The sequence below is a fragment of the Carcharhinus amblyrhynchos genome, chromosome 29 (assembly GCF_965287045.1).
Source record: "Carcharhinus amblyrhynchos chromosome 29, sCarAmb.v2.hapA, whole genome shotgun sequence".
Classification (NCBI taxonomy): domain Eukaryota; kingdom Metazoa; phylum Chordata; class Chondrichthyes; order Carcharhiniformes; family Carcharhinidae; genus Carcharhinus; species Carcharhinus amblyrhynchos.
In genome coordinates, this window is record NC_137352.1 from 6,000,543 (window position 1) to 6,017,847 (window position 17,305).

At 44.1% G+C, this 17,305-nt stretch overlaps 2 protein-coding genes across 5 annotated transcripts in view; one reads left to right on the forward strand and one right to left on the reverse strand.

Moving 5' to 3' along the window:
- The window catches only part of LOC145359921 (transmembrane protease serine 4-like), a 60,322-nt gene extending 50,233 nt beyond the window's left edge, over positions 1 to 10,089 (forward strand). For all 4 annotated transcript variants that reach the window (XM_080214788.1, XM_080214790.1, XM_080214789.1 and 1 more), the window contains 4 exons: positions 310 to 405; positions 2,281 to 2,423; positions 4,368 to 4,517; positions 8,199 to 10,089. In XM_080214788.1, coding sequence (XP_080070914.1) covers positions 310 to 405; positions 2,281 to 2,423; positions 4,368 to 4,517; positions 8,199 to 8,210 — 401 coding nt within the window. In that variant the 3' untranslated portion in view covers positions 8,211 to 10,089. The remainder of the gene's footprint in view (positions 1 to 309; positions 406 to 2,280; positions 2,424 to 4,367; positions 4,518 to 8,198) is intronic.
- Positions 10,090 to 12,607: 2,518 nt separating this feature from the next.
- The window catches only part of LOC145359763 (sodium channel regulatory subunit beta-4-like), a 40,862-nt gene continuing 36,164 nt past the window's right edge, over positions 12,608 to 17,305 (reverse strand). Inside the window, exon 6 of the transcript XR_013889636.1 lies at positions 12,608 to 13,820. The gene's annotated coding sequence lies outside the window, so the exon portion shown is untranslated. The remainder of the gene's footprint in view (positions 13,821 to 17,305) is intronic.

Here is a 17,305-nt window from a genome sequence, read left to right on the forward strand (position 1 = left end):
TATATTAATGAGAGATTTGAATTGAATCAGTTTTTCCTGGTCTGCTTTTCTCTTACACACTGTGTTGACTTGGAGTTGAATGGAGTTTGGAAAAATTGGAAATCTAACCGATTCTAGTTGTATGCCACATTAACCTGTACATTGAAAAATACAGTAATCTAAATAAAAAGTGATTTTCTATCTGTCACCTGACCAGAACATACTGGTTCTGTCCAAGGTAGAGTGGTGTCCCTAAGCCCACAGCCATTTACTTTGCTATGAACGCAATCTTTTCCTGCAGAGTAATTTCTCTCCATTTCTTGATTCAAGATTACATCCGTCCGGTTTGCTTACCCAACTACAACTCCAAATTTCAAACGAGACACATGGCGTGGGTGACCGGCTGGGGCTACACGAAGGAGTTTGGTAAGGAGCCTCGGGAAAATTCTAACAGGGTGGATACAGGATGTTTCCAGTGGTGGGGGTGTCCAGAACCAGGGATCAGTCTCAGGATAAGGGGTAAACTGTATTGACTAGGATGAGGAGAAACATCTTCATCCAGAGTGTGGAATTCACCATCCTGAGAGCAGTTGAGGCCAAAAACATTGTGGGTGGGAGTTTACCAGCTTGTCATGCGTGGCGAGCCAGTAAGACAAGGCAAGAGGCGTAAAACTGAGTTCGCGCCCAGTTTCTCCCCCCTCTTCCGGCCCCATCCTGCTGGTGAAATCAGTCCAAGGTGTGAGGCTGGTTTAAATGTGTCAAAATTCACAAAGTGTGCGGAGGACGCTGAAAGTCTGCAAAGGGATATAGATAATTTTAAGTGAGCGGGCAAGTGTCTGGCAGATGGAGTACAATGTTAGTAAATGTGAGGTCATCCATTTTGGTAGGACTAACAACAAAATGGACTATTATTTAAATGGTAAAGAATTGCAGCATGCTGCTGTGCAGAGGGACCTGGGTGTCCTTGTGCAGGAATCTCAAGGAGTTGGTTTGCAGGTGCAGCAGGTAATTAAGAAGGCAAATGAAATTTTAAGAACATAAGAACATAAGAAATAGGAGCAGGAGTAGGCCATCTAGCCCTTCGAGCCTGCCCCACCATTCAATAAGATCATGGCTGATCTGTCGTGTCTCAGTTCCACATTCCCGCCCTCTCCCCATAACCCTTAATCCCCTTGCCTATCAAAAACCTATCAACCCACGTCTTAAATATATTTAGCGAGGCAGCCTCCACCACTTCAACAGGCAGAGAATTCCAGAGATTCACCACCCTTTGAGTGAAGAAGTTCCTCCTCAACTCTGTTCTAAACCACCCCCCCTTTATCTTGAGGCTGTGCCCTCTAGTCCTACTGTCCTTTCTGAGCGGGAAGAGCCTCTCCACCTCTATCCTATCCATCCCATTCATCATCTTATATGTCTCAATGAGATCTCCCCTCATTCTTCTAAACTCTAACGAGTACAAGCCTAGTTTATTCAGCCTCTCCTCATAGTTCAATTTTGTCCTTCATCGCTAGAGGGATGGAGTTTAAAAACAGCGAGGTTATGTTGCAGCTGTATAAGGTACTGGTGAGGCCACACCTGGAGTACTGTGTACAGTTTTGGTCTCCTTACTTGAGAAAGGATACACAGGAGATTCACTAGATTGATTCTGGAGTTGAAAACGTTGGCTTATGAGGAGATACTGAGTAGTCTGGGGCTATGCTCATTGGAATTCGAAGAATGAGGGGAGATCTTATAGAAACATTTAAGATCATGAACGGAATAGATAACATAGAAGCAGGGAAGTTGTTTCCACTGGTGGGTAAAACTAGAACTAGGGGGCATGGCCTCAAAGTAAGGGGAAGCAGATGTCCGTTAGGGAAGGAAATCTGCTGACCTTGCATGTAGGTTTGGTCTACATGTGACCCCTGATATACAGCACAGGTTGACTCTTAATTCCCCTAAGGGATGGGCAACAAATGCTGGCCCAGCCAGCAATGTCCACATCCATGAACAAATAAAGAAAACAGTCCCACAAATATCAATGTAATAATGCACATGTTTCTTTTCAGTGATATTGGTTGTTGGATAAATCTTGGGCAGGTGATGGGGGAAAATTTGTTTGTTCTTCAAGATGGTGCCTTGGATCTTTTAATGTCCATCTAACAGGGCAGATAGGGTCTCGGTTTCATCAGACAGATGGCACCCCTGACAGTGCAGAACTCTCTCTGTACTGCATCAAACTGTCGGTTTGGGTTCTGTTAACTGAGGACAATCTCCTTCTTTTGATTCTTAATTTTTTGTTTTGTTTTGTTTTTATAACAGGTAAAGTCTCAACTGTGCTTCAACAAGCTAATGTATCGCTGCTTGGACGGGACGTTTGCAATAGCAGACAGTTATACGGTGGGCAGATCACTAACCGTATGCTGTGTGCGGGGTACCTGGCCGGCAAGATCGACGCATGTCAGGTATGGACGGGGGTGAATGCAGAGCCAGGTCCCTGAAAGAGGCAGTAGGTTCTAGAGTTTTGGGTCCTGCTCTGAGCAGATTGGACAGTGATTTGATTTGATCTGATTTGATTTATTATTGTCACATGTATTAGCATACAGTGAAAAGTATTGTTTCTTGTGCACTATGTAAAGCATACCGTTCATACAGAAGAAAAGGAGGAAGTACACAATGTAGTGTCACAGTCATAGCGAGAGTGTAGAGAAAAATCAATTTAATGCGAAGTAAATCCATTCAAAAGTCTAACAGCAGCAAGGAAGAAGCTTCATGAGTCAGTTGGTACGTGACCTCAGACTTTTGTATCTTTTTCCCAATGGAAGAACGTGGAAAAGAGAATATCCAGAGTGCGTGGGGTCCTTAATTATACTGGCTGCTTTGCCGAGGCAGCAGGAAGTGCAGATAGAGTCAATGGATGGGAGGCTGGTTTGTGTGATGGATTGGGCTACATTCACTACATCTTGTAGTTTCTTGCGGTCTTGGACAAAGCAGGAACCATACCAAGCTGTGATACAACCAGAAAGAATGCTTTCTATGGTGCATCTGTAAAAGTTGGTGAGAGTTGTAGCTGACATGCCAAATTTCCTTTGTCTTCTGAGGAAGTAGAGGCGTTGGTTGGAGAAACTGTGTGATAACTTAGTCAAACTATTCAACAATTCCCAAATTTATCTTCATTGTTCATGCCCTGAATAAAACCCACAGCATGTGAACTAGATATTTGATCCAATCGAGACTTCTCTCTAATTTATCTAAAGTTTTTTTTTTACTGAACTATTTATTAGAATCATTAATCATATTTCATATTTTGCTCCAAGTGTTTTGAACTCACTTGAAGCTATACCATCTTCTGTGTTCACCTTATCAAATTCATCAGTCAGGTCACCTCTCTGCATTTAGCCTGTTTTTATTTTTTCCCATGAGACCAGAGAATATGGGAGCGGCATTAGGCCATTCAGCCCATCGAATCTGCTCCGCAATTCGATCAAGGCTGATAAATTTCTCAAACCGTTCCCCTGCTTTTTTCCCGTAACCCTTGATCCCTTTACTCATCAAGAACCCACCTATCTTTTGTCTTAAAAGAAATGAATTCCACAGATTCACTACTCTCTGGCTGAAGAAACTCTTCCTTAAATCGGTTCTAAAGGGTCGCCCTTTACTCTGAGGCTGTGCTGTCGGATCCTACTCTCCCCTGCTAATGGAAACCTCTTCCCCACATCCCCTCTACCCAGTGCTTTCAATATTCTGTAAGTCTCAATGAGAACTGCCCCCCAATCCTTCTAAACTCCATTGAGTACAGACCCATATGATGCTCCTCGTATGTCAAATTTTCATTCCCGTGAACCTCCTCTGGACTCCACAGTTAGTGACCTCCTTATTCTTTCTATCAAATGCACATTTACTCTTTTTTGCATATTAAATCCCTCAATTGAAGACCCACTTGTTTTGTGGGTGGGATAGGGCCTGCCTGCCATGAACCACCCCCCCCCCCCCAACTTTTTTTCCCACCCTCCCCACCACCTCCCACACCATTGTCCAGTGCTCTGTTGACCATCTGTACTCTCGCTCTGGGAGTGCCTCCTGAGTGAGCTAGCCCAGTGCTGTACCCAGAAAGATACCAACTCTTTCAGGAGAAGAGGGGAAAATTGCAGCTCTCTCGATTTTTACTGTTTTTTTTTCACCCACATTGGAATTGAGGAGCTGGTAAACTTTCTCTCTTTTGGAACTAAGGCACGTTTTGTGGGATTTTAGATACGTGAAAGCCACAATTTAAATTGATGGTGGGACGGGCTTGAGAAGTTGATTGGTCTCTGGTATTCTGACATTCCTGTTTGTGTACACTGGAATGTGTGTTGAATGTGAGACTCTACCAGATGGACTGTTGAATTTGCCATTCTGTCTCTTTTCAGGGAGACAGCGGGGGTCCGTTAGTTTTCTTCCAGAGGTACTGGCAGGTAATCGGGATTGTGAGCTGGGGGAGTGGATGTGCCCGTCCCAATCGACCCGGAGTTTACAGCGATGTGACTGCCCTGCTTGACTGGATCTACAATGTCATCAGTGTAAGTACAAGAGGCACACTGTTCCCAACTCTGACCCCCATCACACTGGCACACAGTGCCCCAGCCCTCCTCCCCACTGTCACCCTGACACCCTCACACTCAGGACACATGTCCTACTTCCCCAGTATTCACTTTCTCTAAATAATTTAGAGAATAAACAAAATGTTGAGGAAGGGGCCAAATTATTACATAATTCTCTTAATCCACTCCGCATCTTTCATTGGCTGGTGAACCCAGTGCACTCTCCCTGGGCTACAGGAGAGAGGGATAGAAAAATGTCAAGCTTCCTGCTCCTAATCTCTCTCTCTGCTCCTTAATCAGCACCTAGACTGGCAAACTCTCTCCGCTCATTTCACCATTTCTCATCTGCCCTTGTTTCCCCACTCTTGCAATCTCTCTCACTGTTGTTCCCTTCCCTTCCCTCTCTCTGCCTCTGCAATGTTCATACTCATCATGTGATGCTCTCCTGCCACCCAGTGGCTGCACCAAGCATGGTACAAATACTTTAAAGTTTATTTATTACTGTCACAAGTGGGCTTACATTAACACTGCAATGAAGTCACTGTCAAAATCCCTGAGTTGCCACACTCCGGTGCCTGTTCAGGTACACTGCGGGAGAATTTAGCATGGCCAATGCACCTAACGAGTGCGTCTTTCAGACTGTGGGAGGAAACTGGAGCACCCGGAGGAAACCCATGCAGACACAGGGAGAACATACAGACAGTGACCCAAGCTGGGGATCGAACCCAGGTCCCTGTGAGGCAGCAGTGCTAACCCACTGCCACCGTACTCAACAGAAACTTGATTTTAGTCTATCTGTCAATCACAGAGACGGGAACAGCAAGGACGTTACAGTTCTACTTACTGACCCCTACCCCCTATACACCCAGGATTTGGATGTTATGGGGCGTTTGAAGGACTTGCCTAGCATTTAGAAACCAAGGCAGCAAGTCTCTGTCAAAGCTGAACAATCAAACCATCACAAAAGGTCGGGCAAATGGTTTCATAGCAACAAGTTAAACATCTACTTAGAATCTTGTCGCTAAGTGGTTAGACTGGGAGGTTTGCCAATTGTGGGCATTTCTGACATTGTGCCACTTGCTCTCTTTGCCATTTGACAAGTGACTCCAATTAAAATTCTCACAAACCGCACGCAATTCAGTGGGGAGGGAAGCTTTTTATTGACAAAAGCTGCTGTGAGCTGAAGATACAGCAGCTATGAGCAAAGTATTACAGAGTCTAAATAAAAGCAAAGTGCGGTGGATGCTGGAATCTGAAACCAATTGGGGCGGTACGGTAGCACAGTGGTTAGCACTGCTGCCTCACAGCACCAGGGACCCAGGTTCAATTCCCAGCTCGGGTCACTGTCTGTGTAGGGTTTGCATGTTCTCCTCGTGTCTGTGCAGGTTTCCTCCGGGTGCTCTGGTTTCCTCCCACATTCTGAAACGTGCTGGTTAGGGTAAATTGACCTGAACAGGCACCGGACTGTGGTGACTAGGGGATTTTCACAGTAACTTCATTGCAGTGTTAATGTAAGCCTTGCTTGAGACTAATAAATAAACTTTACTTTAAAAGAGAAAATGCTGGAAAATCTCAGCAGGTCTGGCAGCATCTGTAAGGAGAGAAACGAGCTGACGTTTTGAGTCCAGACGACCCTTTGGCAGCTTTGACAAAGGATCATCTGGACTGGAAATATCAGCTCTTTTTTATCATATTACAGAGTCTCCTGGTCAAACAGGAAGACTCTCCATCAAGGCCAACGCTTCCCTGCCCAATTCTGTTGCTGTTAACCTCAGGCTTATTGAGAGCTTTATGAAGTCTTTCAAAATGAAATTCCATTTTCGAATATTTTATGTTGCATTCACTTTATTCATGTTGACATTCAATGGTATTACTGTCACTGAATACCCCCCCACCCCACCATCTGCATCCTGGGGGTTACCATTGACCAGAAACTCAGCTGGATCAGCCAAATAAATATTGTGGGCTACTAATCCTGTCATGATTAACTTGCCTCTGTGTGGGATCCCCCTGGGTGCTCCAGTTTCTTTCCACAGTCCAAAGATGTGTGGGTTAGGTTGACTGGCCATGATAAATTGACCCTCATGTCAGGACATTTGTGGTGTAAATATGTGGGGTTACGGGAATGGGGCCTGGGTGGGATTGTGGTCAGTGCAGACTCAATGGGCCAAATGGCCTCCTTCTGCACTGTTAGGATTCAATGTAGATCCCACGTAGGCCACCTGTCCTCCCTCCCCACCATCACTGTCCACCTCCTACAAGGCACAAATCAGGAGTGTGATGGAATACTCTCCAGTTGCCTGGATCTGTGCAGCTCCAACAACACTCAAAAAGCTCAACACCATCCAGGACAAAGCAGCCTATTTGATTGTTATGCCTCCTACAAACATTCAAACCCTCCACCATTGATGGACAATAACAGTTGTACAGGAACTCACCAAGCTTCCATTGACTTCCAGCCACTTACACACCCCTGATTTTAACTACATCACCACAGCCTGTCATACCTTTAGCCGCATGGACTTTAAGTTCTGGAATTCCCTCCTTAAACCTCTCTAGCTTGCTTTTCCTTTTTAAGGCATTTTGATTGAGCTTTTAGTCACCTGATCTAATGGTGATTCGCTGTCAGGTATCACATGATGGTGATCTTATGAAGCACTTTGACACACTTTGCTAAACTAAAGAAGCTATATAAATGTAGGTTGTTGTTGGGGTGGGCTTTGAGTTTATTTACAATGTTTAATAATATTAGATAACTTGCATGATGCTGATGATTGGTCCATATATTTCATTCTATTCAGGATGTGAATATTTCGAATATTACAAATTTACAGCACAGAGCTAGGCCATTCAGCCCACCTGGTCTGTGTCGGTTTTTGTGTTCCACCGTGAGGTTCCTCCTACCCCTCCCTATCTCCCTATCAGCAAATCCTTATCCCTCGTGTCTATCCAACCTTCCTTTCATCTGTATCTTAACTACCCTCTGTGTAATTGTGAGTTCTACATTTTAACCACCCTGCAAATAACTTTCCTTTTGTTTTATTCATTTGTGGGACATGGGCATCGCTGACTGGCCAGCATTTATTGCCCATCCCTAGCTGCCTAAGGGCAGTTGACCACATTAGTGTGGCACTGGAATCACATGAAGGTCAGACCAGATAACGATGGCAGATTTCCTTCCCTAAGGACATTAATGAACCAGATGGATTTTTCCGACAATGGTTTCATGGTCATCAGTAGATTCGTAATTCCAGATTTTTTTATTGAATTCAAATTTTACTGACTGTCGTAGCCGGATTCGAACCTGGGTCCCCAGAATCTTAGCTGAGTTTCTGGATTAATAGTCTCGCGATAAAACCACTAAGCCATGGCCTCCCCTGAAATCACTGTTAGATTTATTACTGACTGTATTATATTGATATCGCCTAGAAGTGAAACACCTCTTCCCAATCAGACATTTAGTAATTTATAAGATATCTATTAATCACCCTGCAGTATTTCTCTTGAGGAAAAAAATTAACATAACATTTCTACATTTCAATTTTATTTCTTGGAAATTAACTGTACATTTGGTTGTTTATTTTCATTGGCCTTGTTAAATGAAGCAATGAGAGTTCCTGCATGTAAAAAAAAACAATTGCATTTTTATGTTCTTTTTAGGCACAACAGTGAGGAGGAGAGGTTTGGGGTGGAAGAGGTTCACTTCGGGTCGGGGCCTAGTTCCCTGGACGTGTGGGAGATCTTCACTCCATGCACTTTATTGAAGACTTGTCAGGGACCAGGTAATTTCACCTTGAATTGCTTGGCTTTGTTGTTCCGCCTGGAATGCAAGGATACGAATATTCCAGCTACCTCAGCGACCCTCTACACTGGAGCCCCGACTGGGCAAACGCTGAGACTTCATGGTTACTTTTTATTATTAATGATGTGAACTGTGTTAAGTTGAAGATGGGAAACAATCGCACCGTCAGTATGGAAAGGTATCAGAAGACAATGGAAGAAATACTGGGATTCGCTAACTTTTTCAGGGATGAATCTGCGATTGTTGTTTACAACCAGGTACCTCCTAATGAGTCAAACCTCCACATTTCTAACAGGAGAAAATACCAGAGGGCAAGAGGAAAAAAGCTTCAATTTTCAACCAGAAATGACCGATCAGACAACCGGATTACTTTTTGATTGAAATGTCCAATAAGGTGACCAGATTTTTGCACAGCAGATTACAGAGTGACTAATCAGGTCATGGGAAGAAAAGCTTGATTAGTGTGTAGCTGAATGCTACTGTCTTAATTTCATTCTTTTTTTAATATGGGCTTATTAACCTGTGTTTCTATGTTTAATGTATATAAGACATATATTTTTACACATTTCAAAAAAGATATATAAAGCAGTGAGGACCAGGAGTTTTGGGGGAGAGAAACACTTGCTTTCTGCCTGAGTGCAGCTTGTTTCTGGGGAGGTTTGGCCCATTCCCAATCCCTCAAGTCTCTTAGCACAACCCGCCTTATAAGCCCATTACCACAAGAAAAATAATGATCGTGTGTGTTTGACTATATACGGAAGACTGGCAATGTTGGTGATCAGAAACGACACTGCCTCCCATTCTGGGCATCTTCCTTGGTGCCGGCAATGAGCCATCCCAGATCCGAGCCACCACTGGGCAAATCTTCTTCCTCCTTCCCTCCAGCATCGGCTTCCAGGTGTGGATGTGATGGGTGCTGAACGGAAGGTTCAGTATGCGGCCCATTCTAAAGGTTAAGCCTGCAACACTTGTCCATTCCCTACACCAGCCTTTGTATCGGTTCCAGGTGAGATTGAAGAGACTGTGTGTAGTTTTGCACAAAGACTGGCCACATAGAGTGGAGATTGGGCTGGATTTCAGTGCAACACCTTGGGGAAACTGCCAGTATGGGAAACAGTCAAATGTAATTACACCGACAAAAGCCAATGAACAAGAACCTGATGAATTCAAAGGCTCAGGGTGAGTCTCAGTTGTCTTATGCCAGTTATTATGGTATGTGATTTTATAGATTGTTGAATGTACCATTCCATTCAGTAATGCAGAGAGCAAATTTTCTAAAGGAACTTTGTTTACTTGAATCAGGGTCCTTCCTTGCGATTGACGTGAAGCTGAGGCAAGGGGCATTTTGTTTAAAATTCCACCCTAAAATGAGTATGAGAAACGCCTGTTGAACGAGGGGTCTGTTTGGCACAGTAACGGGCACTACCTGATCTGACACTGCCTCATTTTCCATTCTGTTGACTCCCCTTGGAATGGTACAAGGACAGTTCCTGTCATGTTTGTGCTTGTCCATCTTTTCGACGTACCATACTCTGGTATTAAGCTATTGTGTGGCCAAGAGTTTAAGGCTTCCACAATGTACTGCTTTTTCTCGCTCTCTCTCAGTCCCTCGCGTCAGGTGACTGAAGTTTTGACCTTGAATGCTGGAGCCAAATTGTGTGTCAAAATTTCTTTTTTTTTGGTTCTTTTTATGTCTTTGAATCTGAATTTTCAGATTGGTTTTTAAATAAATAATTGACTGTTTCTTCAGACCAGTCTCTGTGGTGACTGGAATACTGGGGAGATTTTAACCCTACAGGGTGGTGTGATTGAATGGGGGGGAGAGGGGTTGGTGAGAGAGGATTTGCACAGGAAGATGGCTCTCCCCACTTTCACTGGAAGTGGAGGGGAAATTCCAATCTCCTTTAACCTGTACTAGCAAAGAACAAAGAAAATTACAGCGCAGGAACAGGGTCTCCGGCACTCCACCCTGGCACTGACCATGCTGCCCGTCTGAACTAAAACCACCTACTATTCCAGGGACCATATCCCTCTACTCCCATCCTATTCATGTATTTGTCAAGACGCCCTTTAAAAATCACTATGGTACCTGCTTCTGCTACCTCTCCAGTAGGGAGTTCCAGGCACCCACCACCCTCTGTGGAACAAACTCGCCTCCTACATCTCCTTTAAACTTGCCCCTCGCACTTTAAACCTGTGTGCCCTAGTAATTGACTCTTCCACCCTGGGAAAAAGCTTCTGACTATCCACTCTGTCCATACCCTCAAACTGTAAACTTCTATCAGATCGCCCCCTCAACCTCCGTCTCTCCAGTGAGAACAAACCAAGTTTCTCCAGACTCTCCTCATAGCTAGTGCCCTCCATACCAGGCAACATCCTGGTAAATCTTTTCTGTACCCTCTGCAAAGCCTCCACATCCTTCTGGCAGTGTGGCAACCAGAATTGAACACTATATTCCAAGTGCGGCCTAACTAAGGTTCTATAAAGCTGCAACATGACTTGCCAATTTTTAAACTCAATACCCCGGCCGATGAAGGTAAGCATGCCATACGCCTTCTTGACTACCTTCTCCACCTGCGTTGCCACTTTGTCACTTGTGTACCTGTACACCCAGATCCCTTTGCCTATCAATACTCTTAAGGGTTCTGCCATTTACTCCATATTTCCTATCGGTATTAGACCTTCCAAAATGCATAATCTCCCATTTGTCCAGATTAAACTCCATCTGCCATCTCTCTGCCCAAGTCTCCAACCAACCTATATCCTGTTGTATCTTCTGACAGTTCCCATCATTATCCACATTTCACCAATCTTTGTATTGTTTGGAAAATTACTAATCAAACATTTTCCTCCAAATCATTTATATATTTTAAACAGCAAAGATCCCAGCACTGAGCCCCGAGGAACGCCGTTAGTTATAGCCCTCCATTCAGAACCCACTGCTACCCTCTGTCTTCTATGACTGAGCCAGTTCTGTATCCGTCTTGTCCCTGTTGTGTCAAACTGAGGTCTTTGCAGACTGCAGTCTGGTGTTGGGAATTTGACCATCATAAAATTAGTGTATTGGGTTAACTTTTTAAGTTTATTTGTCACACGTAAGGCTTACTTTAACGTTGCAATGAAGTTGTTGTGAAATTCTCGTAGTCGCCACACTCCGGTGCCTGTGCAGGTACACTGAGGGAGAATTGAGCACGGCCAATGCACCTAACCAGCACGTCTTTCAGACTGTGGGAAGTAACTGGAGCAAACCCACACAGACATGGGGAGAATGTGCAAGCTCCACACAGACCCAAGCCAGGAGTTGCGCCTGGCTCCCGGGCACTGAGGCAGTAGTGCTAACCACTGTGCCAGTAAAAGGAACACATAATGCTGGGAGCACTCACCAAGTGTGGCAGCATCTGTGGAGACAGAAATGGAGTTGACACTGCAGGTGTGAGTCCTCTCAGTCACCATGTGTATTACTGGAGTGGCTATTATTCTTGACTCTGAGGCAGCAGGCTGTGGGCTCAAAATCCTCTCCAGACATTAGAGGGAACTCTGCAGAGCTCCCACCCTCTGATGAAACATTAAACCAAGACCTCGTTTGCCCACTGGAGGGTTATAGAAGATCTGATGCCGCAACGTCAAAGATCAGGGGAGTGGCCAGAGGTAAAATCTTGGGTTGGTCATGCTCTGTCTGCAAATTCCATTGTAACTGGCATTGAGTTCTGTTCACTTTAGAAAGTTTAATTATTAGTTATTATTAGGAGTGGCATTATGGTTAGCACTGCTGATTCATAATGCCACAGAAATGAAGTAATTATGAAAATCCCTTAGGCGCCAGAGTGTGGTGACTGTTTGAGTACACTAGGGGAGAATTTAACATGGTCAATGCACCTAAGCAGCACGTCTTTGGACTATGGGAGGAAACCGAGCACCCGGAGGAAACCCATGCAGAAACGGGAGAATGTGCAGACTCTGCACAGACAGTGACCCAAGCCAGGAATCAAACCTGAATCCTTGGCACTGAGGCAGCAGTACCAACCACTCTGCTGCGAGGGAAGGTTCACTAATCTTGTATGGCCTTTGGATCCACAGAAATGTGATTGACCTTTAACTGTTTTGGCTCAGGAGCAATTAAAAACATTAGCCCCTGTAGATTGAATTAGGAAAAAAAACAAAGCAATTGAAACTTGACTTTCCAATCATTGGTCCAAGAGGGAATGGAAACAGTCCTCACTGGTCACTGATTGAGAGAGGAAAATGAGACTAAAGCAGACACATGGAGTTAGATTGAAATGTTTTTATTTTGATTTGTGAGGCATCTTGTTTTCAGTAGAAAATAAATCTATTACCAGCATACAAAAATTAAATAGACTCTAGTCTGTCAATCTTTTACACATTGGCAACACATGCATAGTTTATATTTGGCATCTAAAATCAAAAAAGGCAACGCAAACTTCATTGTCAGAGAGTTTGAGAGACATTGTATTGGCCCTGCTACCTTCGTATCCCTCCTGTTGTACCAGTCGCCAGGGTGAGGGACAGGACAATGTGATGGTCTGCTGAAGTCAGCATATTCTTTGACCAGCAAAGATGGCCCTTGGGTTCGGTGACCTTTCTGTTTCGGGCTACATTTACCGCCTTAAAAAAAAAATCAAGTCAAAAAAGCCAGCAAGTTATTTGGCCGTTTTGAATTGATTTCCTCAAGATAAACCCGAATAAAATGAAATCGACCCCTTTAGACAGCAACGTTTGTCGAGGTTTTTAATCTTTTGCCTCGCCTATTCTTGTGTGTGGAGGGGCCGGGGGGTGTGGGAGAGAATGAGAATGAAGGGATTGTGTTCATATCCTGACTGACAGCTCTTAAAAGGGAAACCTCTCATTCCCAAACCTGGGTGGCAGCAAGGAAACCAGAGAGAGCTCTTCCCAGGATTTAAGTAAACCAAGTCACAAAGCTTTGAAACACAAAACACAGAACCCATTCGATACAATCAGTGGGCAACATTCTTTAGCTTATAAATCCAGTAAATTGCAAGACATTTCCTACCCCAGCCTCCACCCCTTCATAGCGGAGTGCCCTTGGAATAAGATTTCCCAAAGCCCGCAAGTGTTTTCATCCTGAAATGTGTAAATTATGGAGTGGTATGTGGGGACAACCAAACAGGACTGCCAGAGCTCAAGGTCATATCTCTTACAATCTACCTTGTAACGGGCACTATGACAGTCCTGCCTCAACAGTAAAGACCTGGGGCACTTCTCCAGACAGCCCTCTGTGCAATTCTTTCAAGGAACCTCAGGTTGTCTTGACTGAGGCAGTTGGAATCTCCAGTGCTGGTCTTCAATGAGATGATCTTTGGGCAACTTGTACACGCAGGGTTTGAAAGGATATCGTGAGAATCTTCAGGAAGGTAGCTGGCCACAGGCTCTGTGGATATTGCTTAAACTCTTGCTGTTTCTTTTCTAATGCCCAAGATCTTGAGCGCAACGTGACTTGACATCTGACGTGTGTAGCATATTAAGAACTATAGTGAGGTAACTGACATCACAGCATCGCTCAGCATAGTCACATCAGTGCAAATTTTAATAACAAGTCAGTACATCATGGTGTGTATTCAGCAACATCAAGAAGCATCTTAAACTTCACACACTCACTCAAGCGTGGGCGATAAATACTTTCCCCAGGCTTAGGGCATCACTGGAGTTATTTACCACTGATCAGCACCTGAAGAGTGGTTAATTTTGTGTTCGTCAGCACATTGAGTGACCTCCAGTGACTTGAACTTTATTGTCTCTTTTTTTAAAAAAAATTTTACTTCATTCTTAAAATTACAAAGCCAATGCTCAGAATGGACCTGGCAAACCCAAATCCATTCCTTGCTTGCTCCCAAAAAAAACTCAAATTCCAATTCATGGTGCCCAGAAAAGAGACAAACAAGCTCCAAGCTGACAAGATAAGGCATTGCACTCCACCCTTGGGCTCTTGATCTTAGCCAAAAGCTCAGAAATCCTTCCTGATCACGGTTTCACCTACGCCAGGCAAATCTCCTTGAAGTCACAGTCAATATAAACATTTCCAGGTTTAAAAAGCCTCGTCAAGAACAAGCTTAACTTCAACTCCCAGCAACATCTCTTGTTTTGTCCACCAGTGTTCTAGGTTCTCACTCTGGAAATGTCACAAGCTGCCTCGGTTAACAACCCAGGCCTGGAATTCTACAACCCAACACATCGCATTAAGTGGCCTCCATGTTTTGACATCAAATGGAGGGAAAGAACTCCATCTGGAGCAGGTTCATACTTGGGCCCCACAAATGGAAGGACAAAGTTGAACCAATAATGCCATTCAGTTCCTCGTTCTCAGCCCCAGAAAATAAGTACGCTTTTTAGTAAAGATGCAGAAAAGTCACATCAGGTGTTGCAGTGCATACTATTCCTTGAGTTTGTAGTTTTGACTCAATGTGGCACCAGCTCCCTTATCCTGTTGGAATAGATTCTCCCCATTCCTGATTGGCGCCCATCCCCCCAACCCCAAAGCCAATGTACAGAGCTGTCCCGAGTGTATTTAAGATGCTTCCTGCTCACATCAGTGCGATGATTAATGAGGCTGATCAAAATCAGTTTCAAATTAGACCAAAATTAGCCATTTTGGGATTGGGTTTGAAAGCGAGAGCTGATGGCCTGGAAGGAGAGGGGCAATGTTCTCTTTGGTGGGAGGGGAAAAATTTCTTTGGGCTCTTAACTCCAGAAATCCAGGTGGAAAAGCCATAAAAATCGGGGAGAACATGGAATTTACACTCAACCCAACAGAAACAGCTTTACCTCATCCAGCCAGGTAAGAGTCTTATAGGATTGGGTACAATGTTAGTTTAACATCTGTCTGATTTTATTGTGCCTTGTAGCAAATGAGTAACATTGAGTTGAGTGTAAGAATCAAATGTCCTGTCCAATCCCAGTCAGCAATTTAGATTAAAGTTACTCCTTTGGCTCCAAGGTTTTAAATTTGAATCCTGCACGTAGGGAATGAATAAAGCAAAATGTTTTAGGTTTTACAGGTGAGGAATCTTTTTGGAATTTCGGCACTATTATAGGGACCACATTCCAGGATACACTGATACTGACCAGCCTCATCATTGCATACCGGTTTACTAATGGACACACGTGCCTGTTGCTACCACACCAATCATTCATGACACCATGGCTCATTCGCCTTAGAAGTGCTTTTGGTGTACAGGTGATGACATCATCACTCTACTAGAGCAGTAATCCAATGAGACTCCGCTGCCCATTCATTCATAAAAATTCAAACGCTATCAGATGGCACCAATCCCAAGGGGAACAGCCTTTGGGAAATTTACAGTCATACAGTGAGATGAAGTTACGTTTCTTTCATGATGGAAGCGTGGCTTGGACTTCCCTGCTCACCTTCAAGGTTTATCAGGTTAAGATCAAACGGTAGGTCAAGGCCAAGATGGGATGCAATGTCCCACCTTGTCAGCTTGTTGGTCTCTCTTGTGGGGACTATGAATTGGATTCAATTGGAATTTAAATTTGGTTTTTGGAGCAAATAAGGGATGGATTTGCCCTACCCATTCTGAGCACTGGCTCCGTAACTTTAAGGATGGAGTAAACATTTTTAAAAAATCTACTGGATGCTTCCTACAACCAGAGGTGTGGAGAGCATGGCTGTAACAGCAAAAAGCAGCATCCTGTTTCTTCGTAACTGTCCTTAGTTCAATGGAAACATTCCTGTCAGGAAATGGGGCAGCTGCTTCACCGAGCTGGGGAAGGGTTGGCAGAGGTGCAAATTCAAGGATTGAGTTGGCAGGGAGGGGAGGAACCAGGGAATGCTGATTGAGCCAGACTAATGGGAACTGCACAAACTCACTAAGCAAGTCTGAACCCCAAAGGCTTTCAGCAGAGGTTTCAGGGAGCAACCTAGGGGCAACTCCCCAAAACCTCCTCGGTTGACCGCAAGTTGATTGGGGAAGGCTCTAACCTGTAAGTGGCTCTACCTACAGCTCACAGCTGGATGATTCATTCATTGCAACATAGCTGATGAATTTTCATGAGTCACGCACATACTGCATCATGCAGTATAGCCTGTACACGCACACTGACAGCTCATGTTGCCAATGCAGAAAGACATGCCCAAAGGAGATTTTAGTCACTTCTAACAGTCTCCACTGAAGGCACACAGACAGCGATAAACCTGTGGCCTCATTGATGGCAGGAACATATAAAGACCAGAATTCAATCAATGAGAAATACTGGCTTCTTCGACAGATCCAAGTGTCAGAATATTCAGCAGCTGCTTGGATAGGTAATTGGACCTCCAATCCCCCCCAGACACAGAACAGCTCGAGAGACGTTTGGAGATGAATGGGGAGTTGAGTTCATTCACTGCTTTCGTACGAAACTATTTTGAAAATGGGAAACTAACCCCAAAATTCTCACGAACGTGGAACTGAAAGTCACTCCCTGATTGTCAGTGTTCTTGTTTGTATACAACGGAAAAATCAAAGTGGAGATGGAAAAATCACCATCGGTGACATTCTCTGGACAGGAAGTGCATTGAGTGAAAGCAGGAAGTTTGCGATTAGCAGCACTTCCAACAGTAGGGAAAATATCTTCCCTTCACAATTTCATTCAGAATGCTAATTATTACTGGCTCGAATTAAAGGAAGTTCAACAAGCTCCGTTGCGAAAAGTACTTCCTGTCTGCAGAGCCGTCACTTAAGCCTCAGGACTTGAAAATTCCCAATCAATTGCAAATCATTCCCAAAATTTTTTTGCTCGAATAAGAAAAATGACAATCTGAACTTTAAGTGATCTTTCAGGTCTCCCTTTAACGGATCAACTTTCAGATAATTCACTCCTTAAAACACCTTTGAAATTCACAGCAAAAAAAGCAAAGAGCTATTAAAGTTATATTAAGATAGCATCCTGAGTAGCATCATCTCTTAGTCAATAACACTGGACATGCAGA